Raw genomic sequence first — 18,373 nt, forward strand, 5'->3', positions numbered from 1 at the left:
ATATCATATTCTATTTTGTGTAGCATCTTATATTGCTGACGAATGAATGAAATCAAATTAAAGATCAAGTCCATCATTTAAAATGCTCCCTCCAGTAAGAATTACCTCTCTCTCTCTCTCTCACACACACACATACACACTAAGTTACACGTGTGATTTAAGGTGTACTTGGTTGCAGGTGTGGGTGTATAGAAGTTCATGAAATGGAAAAGATGTCAAAGCTTTAGCAGTGCGTGGCGGGAGAAAGAAGATGACTACATTATGGGTTTTTATTATTATGTATAAATTTGTAAATTATATTTGTAGTGTAGATATGTATTTGATATTTATGGTTGTAAAGTATTCAAACTTTTTTACTTTTATATTTATTTGTTTTAAAGTATGGATTTGATTTATGTTTTAATATTTTCCTGTTTTGAATATATAATATAGTTGAATTTTTCCTGAAATTTAAAAGTTATTTTTAATTTGCTAGAATCTATTGGTAATTTGTTACAAGAAAATTCGTCAGTAATCCGTTGCAATATTTTTCCGTTGATAGTTCGTTACTAAGTTATTCCGTTGGCAATCTGTTGCTAATCATTATGTCGGTATTCCGTTGCAATTACAAATCCATTGGTAATGAAAAATCCATTGCTAAAAATTAGTCGTAGCGTTTGGAAATCCGTTACAAACAATTAGCAACAAAAATATACCGACAAATTTTGATATGTTACAATTCTGTCGGTAAAGAGTATTAGCGATGGATTAACGACGGTTTTGGCCGTCGGTAATGTTCTTTGTTGTAGTTGTGACACTGTATATATTTTGGGTTTGTTTTTGTATATAAAATTTGTATGTATATATATATATACATATATATATATATATATATATATATATATATATATATATATATATATATATATATTAAAACAAACCTATACCGACGACATGTCGTCGGCATAACCTGTAACACCGTAAATCTCAAAACAAAATTCTCAAATTTTAGAAAAACATAATTCACTTAATATTCATAAACAACCATGTTTGAAATTCAATCCAAGTAATACAAAAAAATCCCAGGATCTCATAATCATAAAATCCCATGCGTGTGTACTGATCAAGTCAGCGCCTTCCCACGGTCGTCATTAGTACCTGAAACAATAACACCAAACATTGTAAGCACAAAGCTTAGTGAGTTCCCCAAAATACCACATATAACACATATTAGCCACTCGAGGCTATACTCTGTGGGTCCATGCACCCAAACTCTGTGAACCCTCAGGTTCTAACTCTGTAAACATGCACAACATAAATCACAAAGAAAAATGCAGCGCAACACATAACACATATGTAGCATACAAGCACTGTATCACATAACTCTAGTTACCTACTCAAGGTGAAGTATAGTGGGAAGACTCACCTCGTGTATCTCGATAGATCGCAAATCCCTGAACCCACTTGTGCTCGATCCCCCGAGCTATAACCCTCCTATAATACAATACATCTCTAATTAACATTTTCACAACTAAGGTTGACTAACCCCACTAAGTCAACACAGGTCAACTCTGGTCAACAGCTAACGGTCAACTTTGACCGGACTCGGCGAGTACATTAGAGCGACTCGGTGAGTCTACACGTGTTCGCTGCCTCCCTCGGATTCTCTCTTGGAACGTCGAGTACTCCCCTGACTCGACAAGTTTCACCTGGCAAGAATCGTGGGGCCACCACGAATCAACTCGCCGAGTCTCAAAACAACTCGGCGAGTTCCAGTTTGACTCAGTCCACCTGTCAATCCTCTCTGACTCTCCCTAACTCACTAAGTTATCCCCTTAGCTCGGCAAGACCACTCGCTGAGTAGTTATGGACAATCTTCATGCTACTCGGCGAGTCTGTTCTTCGGACTCGGCGAGTCTATGCCATGCATGAACTCAAACTCACTCCTGAGGTCAGATCCGTTCCAATAACTCCTAGATCCAGTCCTTCCAAGCACATTCATCACGTAAAGTCACAATCTTGGTGCTCATGCAAAGGTCCAAAGGTCTTATTTGATGATATGATCTCTAGAATGCTATTCTAAGCTCACGGCCTCCATTAACACTCATAAAGCTTGAGGGGAAAGGGTCTCTGGACATCTTTGGGTCCAGATCTAAAGCACCAACACAAGAATAGGCCAATTACTCCATGGATCTCTCCACAAAGAAACCCTAACTCCAAGATTCATAACAAGGACTGCGAAAGGAACGAATGGATACCTCAAATGAAGTCTCTGAGCTCAGAAATCACTGGATTAGCACCTTCTTTGGTCTTCTCTTGCCTTGATCCTCTTCTATATGCAAAAATACCCTCAAATATTCAAGGATCTTCCTCTTCTCTCTCACAAAGTGCTCACAGGCTCTTTAGGGTTCTCTCTGGGGTTGGTGGCTGCAAATGACGACCATAAACCCCCTTAAACAGGTCTCATACCCCAGAAATTAGGGTTTCATTAAACAGCGTGGACTCGCCGAGTCCACTCCTTCGACTCGCCGAGTCCAGATGCGAACACGCGTCCAAATCGCGATCCTACTCGGCGAGTTTGAGCTCCAACTCGCCGAGTCCACTCACAATTCACCAAAAATACAATAATAATAAATACCTGGGAATCCGGGTTGTTACAAGTATCCCCCACTAGAACTAGACGTCGCCCTCGAAGTCTCGCTCTGTAAATAACTCCGGATGTTGCTCGCGCTTCTCACGCTCCAGCTCCCAAGTCATCTCGGACCCCTTCTAATGCTGCAATTGAACCAAAACCAAAGGTACCTCCTTGTTCCTCAGAACTTTGATTTTCCGATCTCTGATTGCTACTGGTCTCTCAGCATAATTCAGGCTCGCATCCACCTGTATATCCTCTAATGGAACCACTGCCGACTCATTGGCTATACACTTCCGCAATTACGACACATGGAAAGTGTCGTGAATCTGTCCCAACTCTGCTGGCAATTCCAATCGATTGGCCACCCTCCCTATCCTCGTGATCACCCGAAATGGACCAATATATCGGGGCCCCAACTTGCCCCTCTTCCTGAATCGAATCACTCCTTTCCAAGGAGAGACCTTTAGAAGCACAAAGTCGCCGACCTGAAACTTAAGCTCGGACTGGCGTCTGTCCGCATAACTCTTCTGTCGACTCTGAGCGGTCAATAACCTCTGTCTGACCTGTTGGATCTGCTTTGTCGTCTGAAGTACGATCTCAGTGTTGCCCATAACATGCTATCCGACTTCTCCCCAGCAAATGGGGGCCCGACACTTCCTCCCATACAACAACTCAAAGGGTGGCATACCAATGCTCGAATGATGGCTGTTGTTGTAAGAAAACTCTGCCAAGGGCAAATACGTATCCCAACTTCCCCCGAAATCCAATACACATGCCCGGAGCATGTCCTCGAGCGTCTGAATCGTCCGCTCACTCTGTTCGTCTGTCTGGGGGTGATATGCGGTACTAAAATGCAGCCTAGTACCCAGCTCCTCATGAAACTTCTTCTAGAATCTGGAAGTGAAACGCACATCCCGGTCTGAGACAATCGAGATCGGCACTCCATGCCGAGATACCACTTCCCTCACGTACATCTCTGGTAACTTTTCTGCGGAAGAACTCTCGCTGATAGCAAGGAAGTGAGCGCTCTTTGTCAACCTGTCCACAATCACCCAAATTGCATCAACTCCCCTAACAATCCTTGGCAATTTGGTGATAAAATCCATGGTGATATGTTCCCACTTCCATTCAGGAACCTCCAACGACTGCAACTTACCATGCGGTCTCTGGTGTTCGTCCTTAACCCTACGACAGGTTAAGCACCTCTCAACAAACCATGCAACATCCCTCTTCATACAGGGCCACCAATACTCCCTCCTTAAATCAAAATACATCTTAGTGGCCCCAGGATGGATCGAGAATTTCGACCGATGAGCTTCTTCCATCAAAATGGTACGCGTTCCTCCCAAAAATGGTACCCAAATACGCCCCTGAAATGTCATAAGCCCCTGACCATCGGTAATGAACTCCGATACCAACCCAACAACTCACTCTCTCTTCTGGTTCTCCGACCTCACTACCTCAGCCTGTGCTCCCCGAATGGTGTCCAACACCGGAGCCATCACGGTCAATCGCAAACATACATCTTGCAATGGGGCACTCTCCGCCCTGCGACTCAGGGCGTCAGCTACCACATTAGCCTTGCCCGGATGGTACAGGATCTCACAATCATAATCCTTAACCACATCCAACCACCTTCTCTGCCGCATATTTAGGTTGGGCTGATCCATCAAATACTTCAGACTCTTATGGTCCGTGTATATCGTACACCGAACCCCATACAAATAGTGACGCCAAATCTTGAGGGCGAACACCACTGCCCCAAACTCTAAGTCATGGGTGGGATACCTCGTCTCATGTGGCTTCAGTTGCCTCGATGCGTATGCTATCACATGCCCTCTCTGCATCAGCACCGCTCCTATCCCCAAGATCGATGCATCACAATATACCACAAAGTCCTCCATTCCTTCCAGGAGGGCTAACACCGGGGCCTCGCATAACCTTTGGTGAAGCGTTTCAAAGGAGGCCTGCTGCTCGGGGCTCCATGAAAAAGCGACACCCTTCCGGGTCAATCTGGTGAGTGGCACAACGATCTTAGAGAAATCCTTGATAAATCTTCGATAATAACCGGCCAACCTTAGAAAACTCCTGATCTCGGAGGGTGACCTCGGCACCTCCCATCTCATCACCGCCTCAACTTTGGTCGGGTCGACCAATATCCCTTTCTTGTTAACATAATGTCCCAGGAACTGAACCTCTCGCAACCAGAAATCACACTTGGAGAACTTGGCATAAAGCCTCTCCGATCTCAAAACCCCGAGGATCTCCCTCAAATGTTCCTCGTGCTGCTCTCTAGACCTCGAATATACCAAGATATCATCGATGAATACAAGCACTGACCGATCCAGCATCGACCTGCACACTCGGTTCATGAGATCCAGGAACACTGCCGGGGCATTGGTGAGCCCGAAAGGCATCACCACAAACTCGTAATGCCCATAACGCATCCTGAATGCTGTCTTCTGGATGTCCTCATCTCGCACCCTCACCTGATGGTATCCAGACCTCAAATCGATCTTGGAGAACCAAGATGCTCCCTGTAACTGATCGAACAAATCGTCAATCCTCGGTAACGGGTAACGGTTCTTGACCGTCTGCTTGTTCAACTCCCGGTAATCAATGCACATCCGATGAGAACCATCCTTCTTCTTAACAAAAAGGATAGGCGCTCCCCACGGTGAGCAGCTCGGCCAAATAAACCCCTTTCCCAACAGCTCCTAAAGCTGTGAGGACAACTCCTACATCTCTAAAGGTGCAAGGCGATAAGGCACCTTGGCAATAGGCTCGGCTCCCGGAACCAAATCGATACTGAACTCCACTTGCCTCACGGGAAGCACACCCGGCAACTCCTCTGGAAAGACATCTGGGAACTCACGCACTATCGGAACCTCCTCCACTGACCTCGGTTTCTCGGAATCAACCTGCGTATCCATCACGTACGCTAAAAAACCCTTACAGCCCTTCTGTAGACACTGCCTCATCCTAGCGGCCGAACAAAACGCTGATCCAGAACTGGTACCCTCGCTGTACACCGTAAGAACTCCCCCACTAGGGTCTCGTATGGTCACCAGCTGTCGCTCGCAGTCAATAACCACACCGAATCTGCTCAACCAATCCATGCCCACAATGACATAGACATCACCCATCGCAATAGGAACCAAATCAATCGGGATCTCAACACCGTAAATCTTGAGTACGCACCCACGGATCACCTCCGTGGCATATATCACCCTCTCGTCAGCTATGGAAACTCTCAGAGACCGACTCAGCGCCTCGCGACTAACACTGATGTGCTGACTAAAAGTCAAAGATACAAAAGACCGACTCGCACCCGAGTCAAATAACACCAAGGCAAGTACATGATTCACAAGAAAAGTACCTATGTATAACATAATATAAGCATAATATCTCAACATTAAAATAAATACATGAAAGAATACATACCAGCCACGATATCGGACGATGCGCGGACCTCCTCCGCGGTCAACTGAAAGGCTCTCCCTCGTGCCCTCGACGCCTCGGCCTTCACTGGCCGACTCTCGGTAGCTCTGATGGCGGCAGGGGCAGATCCCTGAGGTGCTCCCTGAGCTGATCCCCGCAACTACGGACACTCCACCTTCCGGTGTCCGGTCTGGTTGCAGTGAAAACATACTGCAAACCCCTTGGGGCAGTCCTAGGCCATATGCCCCTCCTTGCCACATTTGTAGCAAGATCCAGCTCTACATTCACCATCATGACCCTTGCTGCACTTTCCACAAGTACGGCCCTTCTGGCTCCCTGATTTGGGATCACCAGGCTTGGCCCGCTTGGCTGCCGGCTAGGACTATGCCGATCGCCGATCCCTCCCCTGAGACTCAGCCTCCTCTCTAGCTTGAGTCTCCAGCTCGATCTCCCTCTTCCGGGCATTTGCCTGAGGCTCAGTAAATGTCCGGTACGAGGAGTTCTCCATGAACTCCTGAATGTCTCGCCTCAAGATACTCAAATACCGACTCATACGTGCCTGCTCAGTGGACACGTGCTCAGGGCAGAACATCGCCCTCTTGTGGAACATCCTGGTAATCACCGTAACAGACTCAGTGCCCTGCTTGAGGGTCAGAAACTCCTGGGCCAAACGCTCCCTCTCCACCTGGGGAATGTACTCATCTCGGAACATGGCAGTGAACCTCTCCCAGGTCACCGCCGCAAAGCTCAGTAGGCAAAAAGTGCGTTGTCACAAACTTCCACCAGTCCTTCGCTCCCAAGCGAAGCTGGTTTAGTATGAACCGAACTTAAATGCTCAGGAGATGAGCAAGTGAAGAAACACCCCTCTATGTTTGAAATCAACCTCATAGCCGCCACCGGGTCCTGGGTCCCGTCAAACTCTGGCGGTTTCATGTTGCTGAACTCCCGGAACAGCAACGCATCACCACCCTGCGGCCTCGCAGCAGCAACAGCTGCAGTGGCCGCCGCAACAACAGCCTCAGAAAGAGCAGCATAACGCTCGTCGAAAGTCTCAATCAGCGTGGTCTTAATAGACCTGAACATCTTTGGTATCTCTGCCCTGATGGCCGCAGCCACCTCCTCGTGGATGATCTGACGGATCACCTCATCACTAGCCCCAATGCCATCTAGCATATGTCGTGTCCTCACCATGATCAACCTTTGAAATACAACATACGATAAATTAGAACCATTCGAGCATACTCACACTCGACAACTCATCCCTCCTTGATCCTTGGCATTCCGAAGATTCTTACTTGGACCGTACACCGCCCCGATGCTTTCAGTAGTACGGGCCCAATACTACTGTCCACACCGTTTCAGTATACACCCCAAATCCTCCTCTTCGGATCCCAATTTCCAAGTACTCTATCACTCTCTAACATATCTCTCATAAGCTCCTCGCTGCTACCTATTTACTCTCAAGCATCTCATAGCAGCTCACCTCTCCTTAGGCTAAAGCATCACAAATCAGGGCACTCTAGTCCTAATATGAATACCTAGCCTACTCTAGCAAGAGAATACATCATATCAATTTCATAAACATATAATATAATGGTATTTTGGGAAATCACCATTCGGGCGCTGACTGATCGTACACACGTTTCTTCTCTGAGTTTCTCTAAAAATCTTTTACTTTCAGAAAAATTTGGTTATCTTTTGAAAATATTTTCCCAATCCTCAGTTTGAGTTCAAATACTCCCGAAGGTGTACCCGAATCCCTCAAATCAAGGCTCTGATACCAACTTGTAACACCGTAAATCTCAAAACAAAATTTTCAAATTTTATAAAAACATAATTCACCTAATATTCATAAAACAACCATGTTTGAAATTCAATCTAAGTAATACAAAAAAAAATCCCAAGATCTCATAATCATAAAATCCCATGTATGTGTACTGATCAAGCCGGCACCTTCCCACGGTCGTCACTAGTACCTGAAACAATAACACCAAACACTGTAAGCACAAAGCTTAGCGAGTTCCCCAAAATACCACATATAACACATATTAGCCACTCGAGGCTATACTCTGTGGGTCCGTGCACGCAAACTATGTGAACCCTCAGGTTCTAACTCTGTAAACATGCACAACATAAATCACAAAGAATAATGCAACGCAACACATAACACATATATATCATACAAGCACTGTATCACATAACTCTAGTTACCTACTCAAGGTGAAGTATAGTGAGAAGACTCACCTCGTGTATCTCGATAGCTCGCAAATCCCAGAACCCACTCTTGCTCGATCCCCCGAGCTATAACCCTCCTATAATACAATACATCTCTAATTAACATTTTCACAACTAAGGTTGACTAACCCCACTAAGTCAACACAGGTCAACTCTGGTCAAAGGCCAACGGTTAATTTTGACCGGACTCGACGAGTACATTAGAGCGACTCGGCGAGTCTACACGTGTTCGCTGACTCCCTCGGATTCTCTCTTGGCACATCGAGTACTCCCCTGATTCGACAAGTTTCACCTGGCATGAATCGTGGGGTCACCGCGACTCAACTCGCCGAGTCTCAAAACAACTCGGTGAGTTTCAGTTTGACTCAGTCCACCCATCAACCCTCTCTGACTCACTGAGTTATCCCCTTAACTCGGCAAGACCACTCGCTGAGTGGTTATGGACAATCTTCATGCTACTCGCTGAGTATGTTCTTCGGACTCGGCGAGTCTATGCCATGCATGAACTCAAACTCACTCCTGAGGTCAGATCCATTCTATTAACTCCTAGATCCAGTCCTTCCAAGCACATTCATCATGTAAAGTCACAATCTTGGTGCTCATGCAAAGGTCCAAAGGTCTTATTTGATGATATGATCTCTAGAATGCTATTCTAAGCTCATGGCCTCCATTAACACTAATAAAGCTTGAGGGGAAAGGGTCTCTGGACCTTTTTGGGTCCAGATCTAAAACACAAACACAAGAAGAGGCCAATTACTCCATGGATCTCTCCACAAAGAAACCCTAACTCTAAGATTCATAACAAGGACTGAGAAAGGAACGAATGGATACCTCAAATGAAGTCTTTGAGCTCATAAATCATTGGATTAGCACCTTCTTTGGTCTCCTCTTGCCTTGATCCTCTTCTATATGCAAAAATACCCCCAAATATTCAAGGATCTTCCTCTTCTCTCTCACAAAGTGCTCACAGGATCTTTAGGGTTCTCTCTGGGGTTGGTTGCCGCAAATGATGGCCATAAACCCCCTTAAATAGGTCTCATACCCCGGAAATTAGGGTTTCATTAAATAGCGTGGACTCGCCAAGTCCAGACGCGAACCCGCGTCCAAATCGCGATCCTACTCGGCGAGTTTGAGCTCCAACTCGCCGAGTCCACTCACAATTCTCCAAAAATACAATAATAATAAATACCTGGGAATCTGGGCTGTTACATAACCAACCAATGCCCCGATGATACGTCGTAGGTATAATTTATAATAAAACTTTTTTTTTTCTCGAAAATCTTTTCTGACGATCCTGTGTGGACGACAAGTCGTCGGTATTGGTGGATTTGTACCGACAACATCTATCCCGATGATATTTTTGATTTTTACCTACGAAGCTATCCCGACAACTTTGTAAGGGCGACAAGTCGTCTGTATAGGTTTTCTTGACAATATGTCGTCAACATAGGTTTTAAAAAAGTTGTCGGTATAGGCTTAGTTCATTGTAGTGTCTTAGGTTGGTTTTGAAAAATTAATGCAATTCTTGGTGGGAAGAGTGTTCCTGGTTGGTCTTTAAAAACAACCATGTATTAATATTTTTCTATGATCTTTGGTAGATAAACTAAAACTATTTCCTATATAATAAGTTGTAATTAGTTTCGTTGTCCTACACTAATTTTCTGTTTGTTTTGCAACTAAAATTTGTTCTTACAAAAACAACAATTTGAAATTAACAAATAACTAAATTCAAAGAAGTGTGATAATTAAAGGACAAAAAAGAAGAATCTAACAAACAAATATATTCTAAAACAGTAATTTGTTAAAAACAAAATAAAACCAATAATATTATGCACAAATTCTATTTATATTCTATACCCTCTACATAAACACAATTGAAACACGAGAGGGGAGAGGGGTGGAGTGTTGTATAGAAGACACTTGAAAAAACAAATAATTAAAAAAATAATAATAAATAACAACAAAAGATTGTAAACTATAATCATGGTGGTGATGATTTTCATGCAAAAAGAAGGTTTGATTTTTCTTTTGTTATGGGTTTTGCTCGTCCATCTTAGTGTCAGTAGACATTAACCTTTTCTTGAATTCTTTTATCTTCTTTTGCCTCTTTTTGGATGCTTCTTTTCTCTTTTCCAATGGGGTTTTGTTGTACAGTTAGTTTCTGTTTGAGCCCTGATTTGTATATTTATCGAAGGCCTGCAAATGTAAAGAGTTCTAGACAGAGAGAGAAAGAGGGGAAAGTAATAAAGAAAAAGAGGGTAAAGAAGTGAATAAATGGGGTCGATATTGTTGAAAAAGAACTCGCAACTAGGGTTTTCAAGTAGGGTGTGGTCATGATGACGATGACAGTGATGGTGTCTTTCTTTTTTGCTTATTTCAATGATGATCTTGACTGTCAGGATCAGGCCAGAAGGTGGAGTACTTCAACCAATCTGTCTCTTGGTGGTTTGTGATGGATGACTCCTGCATATTAATTAAACACAAGATTTAAGTTAAATCGATCCTAGGCTTATAGATTTCACACTATACGAAATGTTACAAATTTATGGCATGGATTCACCACAATATACTGATTAATGACGATCTACACTAGAAGTGATACTGATCAAAACCGTTTTGCAACATTCAAAGTGTTTAAATTAATGTATGTTTTTTCAAAGTAAGTACGTATTGTTTATGAAAAAAATGTCTTTATGAATAACTACAGAATGATCATATTATCTAGAGCAATGTTAGTTTTTTCTTCATGTTATTCTTCATATGATTCTACAAATGTTAGTGGTTTAACAGTAAATAAATGAAACAGTTCATCAGGTATTTACGTAATTTTTTGTTCATCTCAATAATTAAATTTTTTACGTTCTAAGTGATAACAATAATTTTATACACATTTGAAAATCCAAATAAGATGCTTATCATAAAACAAGGCTCGTTAATTATGTTAGTTTTGGTTTTTTATTTTATTTGGAAGAAAAAGAAAGAGAAAGAAAAAGGTTGCTGGTCATATGGAAGTTATACCTAAATTTCATGGTGCTTTTCGGCCTTCAATCACATTGGTATTTGTGACTATCTTTGTCCTAGGATGCCATTCTTCACAAAAGTTTTTGGGTCATCTTATAACGATTTTATAACTTTTGCCTTTTATTTCAAATCAGTTGGTTGTAACTGAATTACTCATTTATTATATAATAATATAATATATATTTTCTCTAGATAAAGCAAGTAAATTAACGATAGCATGCCTACACCATTATACGCTATTGTTTGCAACATCATGTCTAAGTCAAATTTGAGATAAAAGCTACAAATCATTAACAATGTTGTTCAAGGCTTTAAGCAACTTCTGTCCATAAACACATCTTCCTATGGCTATACTTGGCAATATTTTTGTGGGTGGAAACAATCTTTTATAAGAATAAACCTTTCATACATATATATATATATATATATATATATATATATATATATATATATATATATATATATATATATATATATATATATATATATATATATATATATATATATATATAAGAGATCTCTAAAAACAAACCAAAGAAGCATCAATAGACTTCTCACTTTAGGACATGTGTGTGTATCGGATTGAGTTTCTTTAAACTTTTGTCCTTTTTTCTTGTTCAAAAAAGGGAAAAGAAGGTGTTAGATGCCAACACCATAATTTAGTGCTTATATTATGCCTTGTTTTTTTCCTCTCCTCAAAAAGTTAAAATAAAATAATATATTATGTTAGACAAAATTTTTAATTAAAAAATTGAATTTTGTACATCAAATTAAATTAATATTGTATTTATATACCGTACATACTTCATGAGTAATATATATATATATATATATATATATATATATATATATATATATATATATATATATATATATATATATAAAATACAGAATTATTCTATTGTTCACATCAATGTTATATACGTAAAAAAGACAAAATATTAATAGGAATAAAAGAAAAAAAAAGGTACTATATAATATATTTCCTAAAACAAAAGGATAATACAATAGAAAACATAAATTCTTTTTCGGTTAAAACCATGTGTTTGTTCACCAAAAATGACTAATTTCTACGATCATTTCAAGAAAAATCAGGATTTTCTTCTTCATTTTTCGGGTTTTTCCAAAAATGGAAAACAAATTCCAAAATTACTTTAGTCACCTTTGCCAGTTACAGATAATGTCCAAAGAAAGAAACGCCAAAAATCTATTAGCACACGCAATCGTTTTCATTTTCTTGTAAGAATTTTCTATAATTAATTAAAAAAACTCAAATATATATACACAGTAAAACAAACACATCACCAAAAGGAGAAAAAAGAAAAGGTTACAAAGGTAAAAGGAATAATACGAAGAATAACAACTAATATATAATTTATTTTAAAGTATGTTTCATGTTTTCTTAAATTTATAAAACTATACAATAATCTTTAAATAATATGTAAAATAGTACCTGGAAACAAATAAAAAAAAACCCAACAATATGAACTACTAACCAAAAGAGAAACAGGTAACGAGGACAAATTAGATTAGAGGCTTCTTGATTTCGATCCCTATTTTATTAAAATTATATACATACACACACATACACACCTATATATATATATATATATATATATATATATATATATATATATATATATATATATATATATATATATATATATATATATATATATATATATATATATATATTTCAGAGTCAAAAAGGTAATGAAAAACTAACTTCTTTGATATCAGTTGATGATGATGGAGTGCACCCCATTATCAGTTCTTCCAATCCTGATGTTGATCTCCCTCCAATTTTGTGATGATGGTGCTGTTGCTGCTATTAAAAGTTGAAAAAAGATATTATTAGTTTTCTGTTATAAAATATAGATTTATTTAATGCCAGAAACTTTACTAATCAAATATAAAATAATTATAACAAAAGAAAACATGGTTAAGGATAGTATTTCTCGACGGTATATGTTTATTTTATACAATATTAAATACTCGGCCATTCATTCATAAATAAACTATCGTATTTTGAAAATAAATTTCTGTTTCCACCATAAATACGTTATTTCTATTATAAAAACGAAAATGCAAGTAAAATATTTCTTTTTTTATTTATGCTGTCATTATGTGTGTGTGTATATTATAATGTACTGTCTTCTGAAAACAAGAAACAAGAAAAGTGAAAAGATAAATATTATTTTGTTGTTCTCAAGTTAGCTAAACAACAAAGCAAACACTACTGACCTTAATTATGTAAATGTCGTTGTAATTTTACACCTCGTCAACGGTAATATTACATTTTTACGTAAAATGGAAATGTTGCATTTGCATAGATTTAAATAAATAACGAACAATATAATAAAAGATCACCTGAAAATTGTCCATGATTCTAGAGACATGGAATGAGTCCTCATCGAGCATAATGGAAGTGTGATGTAGGGGATGTGGAGGGACGAGGGTGGAAACAGGATGACTTGGCCTGCTGACGTGGAAAGCCGCCGCTGCCATCTGGTTTTGATGTGGATGATGATGTGGATTTTGTTGGTGGTTCTCATGTGTCGCGTGATGCTGCTGTTGTAGGTCATGCTCATCGCACGTGATACCTCCAATCCTTATATGATCGCTTCTTGTTGACGCCTCACCTGCAGTTGTACCCACCTGCATCAAACAGTTGTACATTTGAACTTTTTGTGTGGTTGTACCCTTTGCAATGTTAATTAAATTATGTACAACAACTCATGCATAAGGTACAATACAGAAAGGTTTGCTGACAGTAGAAGCAAAGTATACTTGAAAAGCAACCTTCAAACCATTTTGAGTTAATCCCTTAACCTTGCACTCAACTAATATCCCAAATTTTTGGCCCTCATTTCATGCCCACAAGTTAACTTCCCAATACTTGTATCTTATATTATTTTGATTATAGTATTTTGTTAATATAATGAAAATTTAATTAAATCAACGGAAAAAGTTTTAAAAGTTGATATTAATTGGTGTATATATATATCATGACAATAGCATAAAAACATAAAATATAAATTATCAGATTTTGTGTAAACCAATGATTAGATAAAGTCCATTTTGTTCGTAGGAATTAGATTTGATTGCCCGTTGTAAAAACAAAATTATATTTGATTGATTTTGTGTATGATCGTGACAAGGGATAGAAGAATCCCAAAAGAAACAATTATATTATGTAAATTAACTTAACAAAATAATACCGATATATGTAGAATTACCGAAAAAGACGAAATAAAGTCGTTTTGTTCATTTTCAACAAAATTTAATAGATTTGGATTAATTAATTATGAAAACAAGTGGACAAAAAACCATGGAAGAAAATGATGAATAAGTAACGTGTACCATATCATTGTATTGATGTAATATAAAAACAATTGGATTTTTCCCAAATGGAGATGAAATCACTCGGCATTTCTCATTTGGTTAATCTATTTTAATGGGATAATTATATTTAAAAAAAAATAACTTGGATATATAAGAAATATAATAGTTATACCATGTCATTTATTTATAATATTATAATAAAACATATAAAACAATTTATACTTGCGGAAAAAAGTAAATACAAAGTGTTTCCAACTTAAATGATAATATTTATATATCAAAATAACAAAGGATAATACTATAAAATTATTTCAAATTAAAAAAAAAAAAAAAACGTACCTCATCAAAACTTTTTCGAAAAGGGAGGAAGCTAAAATGATCGACGCCTTTCAACTGTTGCATTTGATCCATGGGATTATAACTCGACATAACTGCACTAACACTAACAGCAGAGAGTTCATCCATGTTGTTATGAACAGGAGCATTAGTGGTAGTTATGTTTATTTCTTTAGAAGATGAACAACTCCCACTTCCACTCCTACTCTCTCTTCTATTCATCTCATTATTCGATCCTTCAATGTGGATCACATTCGATAAAAGATTGTTATTATTAACCTTTTCAGACCAATTACATTGCCTTGGTTGAGTTTGATAAAATATTTTTGACACCACGAGCTCACCCTCGCGTTCTTCTTCATGTTGTCCGAGGTGATACTGATGCATCACCCAATTTGTCTTTTCGGGTTTCCGGTTTTTCCCAAAGTTTGTGTAGAGAACCAATATTTTCTTGCACCCTTTTTGCTTTCCATTAACCATAACGGGTCGGGTTTTACCCGTTTTGTGCCAACGGGTTTCACCACCTTGTAGATCACATTCAGTTTGGATTTTTCTTCTTTTTCTAGTACCCGTGGTGTATGCTTTGGAAGGGCGGTGGAAGAAGTGTCTGCTCAATCCATTTCGTGTGACTCCTAAAACATTAATTAATAAGAAATAAGAAATATTATCGTTACAATGTGTGTTTCGGTCACTTTTTTAATCATTATATTTGTTAAATTTTATAAAATAAAAACTTCTCTAATACAAACAAATTCAATAATTAGAAAACGTCTTTACAAGATCTAAAATCAGTGGTAGGTAGTTTAGGTGTAACAAAGCAAGAAACCCTAGATTTGAAAAACCTATGTAGTTTTTTCATTTCTTAAAGAGAATAAAGAGTTTGCATTCATAGTAAAACCTAACTCTTGAATTATGAGACAAACAAGTTATGTCTCAAGAAAGTCAAGTAGATCAGTAGAATAAATTAATCAATTAAACTTTTGTTTTCTTGTCTCCTTAATGAAGTTCAAGAAAATCAGTATAATAAATTGATCAATATATATATTAACTTTGTTGAAAGCAACAATGTTTTTTTTTATTCATGCTAATTAACCAACAAAATACCACCGGATGCCATTTTTGAGCAAACCACCGGAGATCAAGAAAGTGAAAGGAGTGATCACCTGGAAGCTTTTCTGGATGTGTATAACAAATCCCATCTTCACCTTCAATTGTAGGGATGAATTCATCAATCAACGGATGAGATTTCAAGTTCTTGGCTTCAACTTTGGCTTCAAGATGTTCGATCAATTCTTGGTCTGTTGGATCGAATTTTACTCCTGCTGGTAGACCCACCCAATTCTGCATTTGAATACATAATATTATTAATCCACAAACATAATTAGTTACAAAATTAATCAGAAAGTTGAATCTTTTTATGTTGAAGTTCTTAAAAACGGAAAAAAAAAAAATAGTGTTAAATATTAGAAGGACCATGAAAAATTATTCAATAGATAAAATTTTATCGAGTAGGCGCAGTTCTTCAAATGAAGGATATAAGTGTGAATTCAGTGATAAATAGAAGAGAATATTAATCAAGAAAATAAAATCGTTTTAAGTTGATGTCTTGAAAATAGAACAAAACTTAAAATTTACTGTTAAATTAAAGGAATTAAGATTCCACAACAAACAAGATGTTTTTGAAAGCATGTAAAGAAAAAACTGGGAATTTGGTTTAGTGGAAATAAAATAATTGATGACAAAATCGATCAAGGAATGGAATCTTTCATCAGTTTAAGTTCTTGAAAACTCGGTGTTAAAATAGAGGAAGCATAAATTGATATTCTTTTGAAATGATTCTTGTTTATTTGTCCAAATCATTGGATTAGAGCTTACGAATATTTTTTCCAAAGAATTAACTACCCGTACAGACAAACGTACCGGTTTTCCTTCCAGTCTATGACCGCAACCGGGACAGTGTTTGGATCCACATAATTGATGTTCTTCAAGCTTTGCATCAATGAGATCAGAGCTGCTGATATTCATTCTTGTTTGTCTTCTTCAAGCAACTGAATTCATTAATAGTCGAATACCCATGAATTATATATAACCTTCCTGATCAATCATATATCACACCCATTAAACACATGAACTGTCAATTTCTAGAAAAAAAAAATTGATGAAGATCTAAACCTCAAAACAAAAGAAAGTAAGCACTAAAACGAATCAACCAACAATGTTCTTGTGTTGGATTTTTTGAAGGTTCTTAATGATGGACAAGAAAGAAAACACATGTTGGGGAGTACCTTGAATGGGATATATTCTTCAAAAGTGAAAAATATCCTTACAACAAATATACTATTTGAGAGAGAGAGAGAGAGAGAGAGAGAGAGAGAGAGAGAGAGAGAGATGAAAACCTGTGGCTTTAACCATGAAAAATACCAGAATTTCTTAAAGCTTTAACTGAACGCCAGAGAGATAAAAGGAAAAGTTGTCTCTCTTACTGTGTATACATAAGTGTGTATGTAAATATGCATATACAAACACACCACCACCTTTTAACTCTTTCCTAATTTAAGCATAATAGCTAGGCGGTTCCATATGACTCTCACACGCTCACGGTGTGTGTATATATATATATATATATATATATATATATATATATATATATATATATATATATATATATATATATATATATATATATATATATATATATATATATATATATATATATATATACTATCTTATAAAACAAATCCCACTATTTCTAAAAATAAATTGAATAAAATAATAATATTTTTTTTAAGACGTCCAAATCATTAAGTTAATTGTGCAACTAATCACTAATAAAATAATATTAAAATTTAAACAAACTCATATATATATATATATATATATATATATATATATATATATATATATATATATATATATATAAAAGTGAATATACCATTAAGAGTATATAAACTTAGGTACTCAAACGCTCATACTACATCGTTTTGTATAATATATATACATTGTAATTGTCAAATATAATTCAACTTATAACTTGATTTAATTTCAACATATTTATAAATTTCACATTTATCTTCCTCTTACATAATTTTTTTTTTCAACTATAATGTATATAGTCTAGTAGGCGTTAGACAAAAAGATGTGGTGTAAGAGGAAGATAGTAGTGAAATCTTGAAAATCTTGAAAGTAAATCAGGTTAGAAATTAAAGTTTAAGAATATTACAATGAATATATCAAACAAAACGGTGTATTATGATGGGTTTAGGTATATATATATGTATATATATATATATATATATATATATATATATATATATATATATATATATATATATATATATATATAAGTTCAATTGAGAAAATAAAAAGGTTAAGAATGAAGGA

The 18,373-nt window shown here is 37.3% G+C and overlaps 1 protein-coding gene across 4 annotated transcripts; it reads right to left on the reverse strand.

Annotated features, from left to right (window-relative positions):
• Positions 1-10,054: 10,054 nt before the first annotated feature.
• Positions 10,055-17,557, reverse strand: NAC075 (NAC domain containing protein 75). Of its 4 annotated transcripts, none has more exons than XM_078958556.1 (7): positions 17,389-17,557; positions 16,913-17,086; positions 16,156-16,333; positions 14,996-15,624; positions 13,682-13,969; positions 13,038-13,139; positions 10,055-10,753 (listed from the first exon to the last, which is right to left on the reverse strand). In XM_078958556.1, the coding sequence occupies exons 2-7, from the start codon at positions 17,015-17,017 to the stop codon at positions 10,667-10,669; spliced, it is 1,389 nt and encodes a 462-aa protein (XP_078814682.1). In that variant the 5' UTR covers positions 17,018-17,086; positions 17,389-17,557; the 3' UTR covers positions 10,055-10,666. The 4 variants fall into 4 exon arrangements, with proteins under 4 accessions (XP_078814682.1, XP_078814683.1, XP_078814684.1 ...); XM_078958557.1 differs by lacking the exon at positions 17,389-17,557 and adding an exon at positions 17,278-17,364; XM_078958558.1 differs by lacking the exon at positions 17,389-17,557 and adding an exon at positions 17,165-17,277.
• Positions 17,558-18,373: the final 816 nt, after the last annotated feature.

This window comes from Lactuca saligna, chromosome 5 (genome assembly GCF_052625555.1).
Source record: "Lactuca saligna cultivar CGN05327 chromosome 5, ASM5262555v1, whole genome shotgun sequence".
NCBI classification, from domain to species: Eukaryota; Viridiplantae; Streptophyta; class Magnoliopsida; order Asterales; family Asteraceae; genus Lactuca; species Lactuca saligna.

What these genes read in the sequence shown, in the direction of transcription:
- NAC075 (XM_078958556.1), bottom strand. Translation starts at nt 17,017, where the DNA reads ATGAATATCAGCAGCTCTGATCTCATTGATGCAAAGCTTGAAGAACAT. An exon ending in TTCGAAAAAGTTTTGATGAG is followed by an intron (nt 13,970 to 14,995) that starts GTACGTTTTTTT and finishes TGTTTGATGCAG; the next exon opens with GTGGGTACAACTGCAGGTGA. An exon ending in CATCAACTGATATCAAAGAA is followed by an intron (nt 10,754 to 13,037) that starts GTTAGTTTTTCA and finishes ATTAATATGCAG; the next exon opens with GAGTCATCCATCACAAACCA.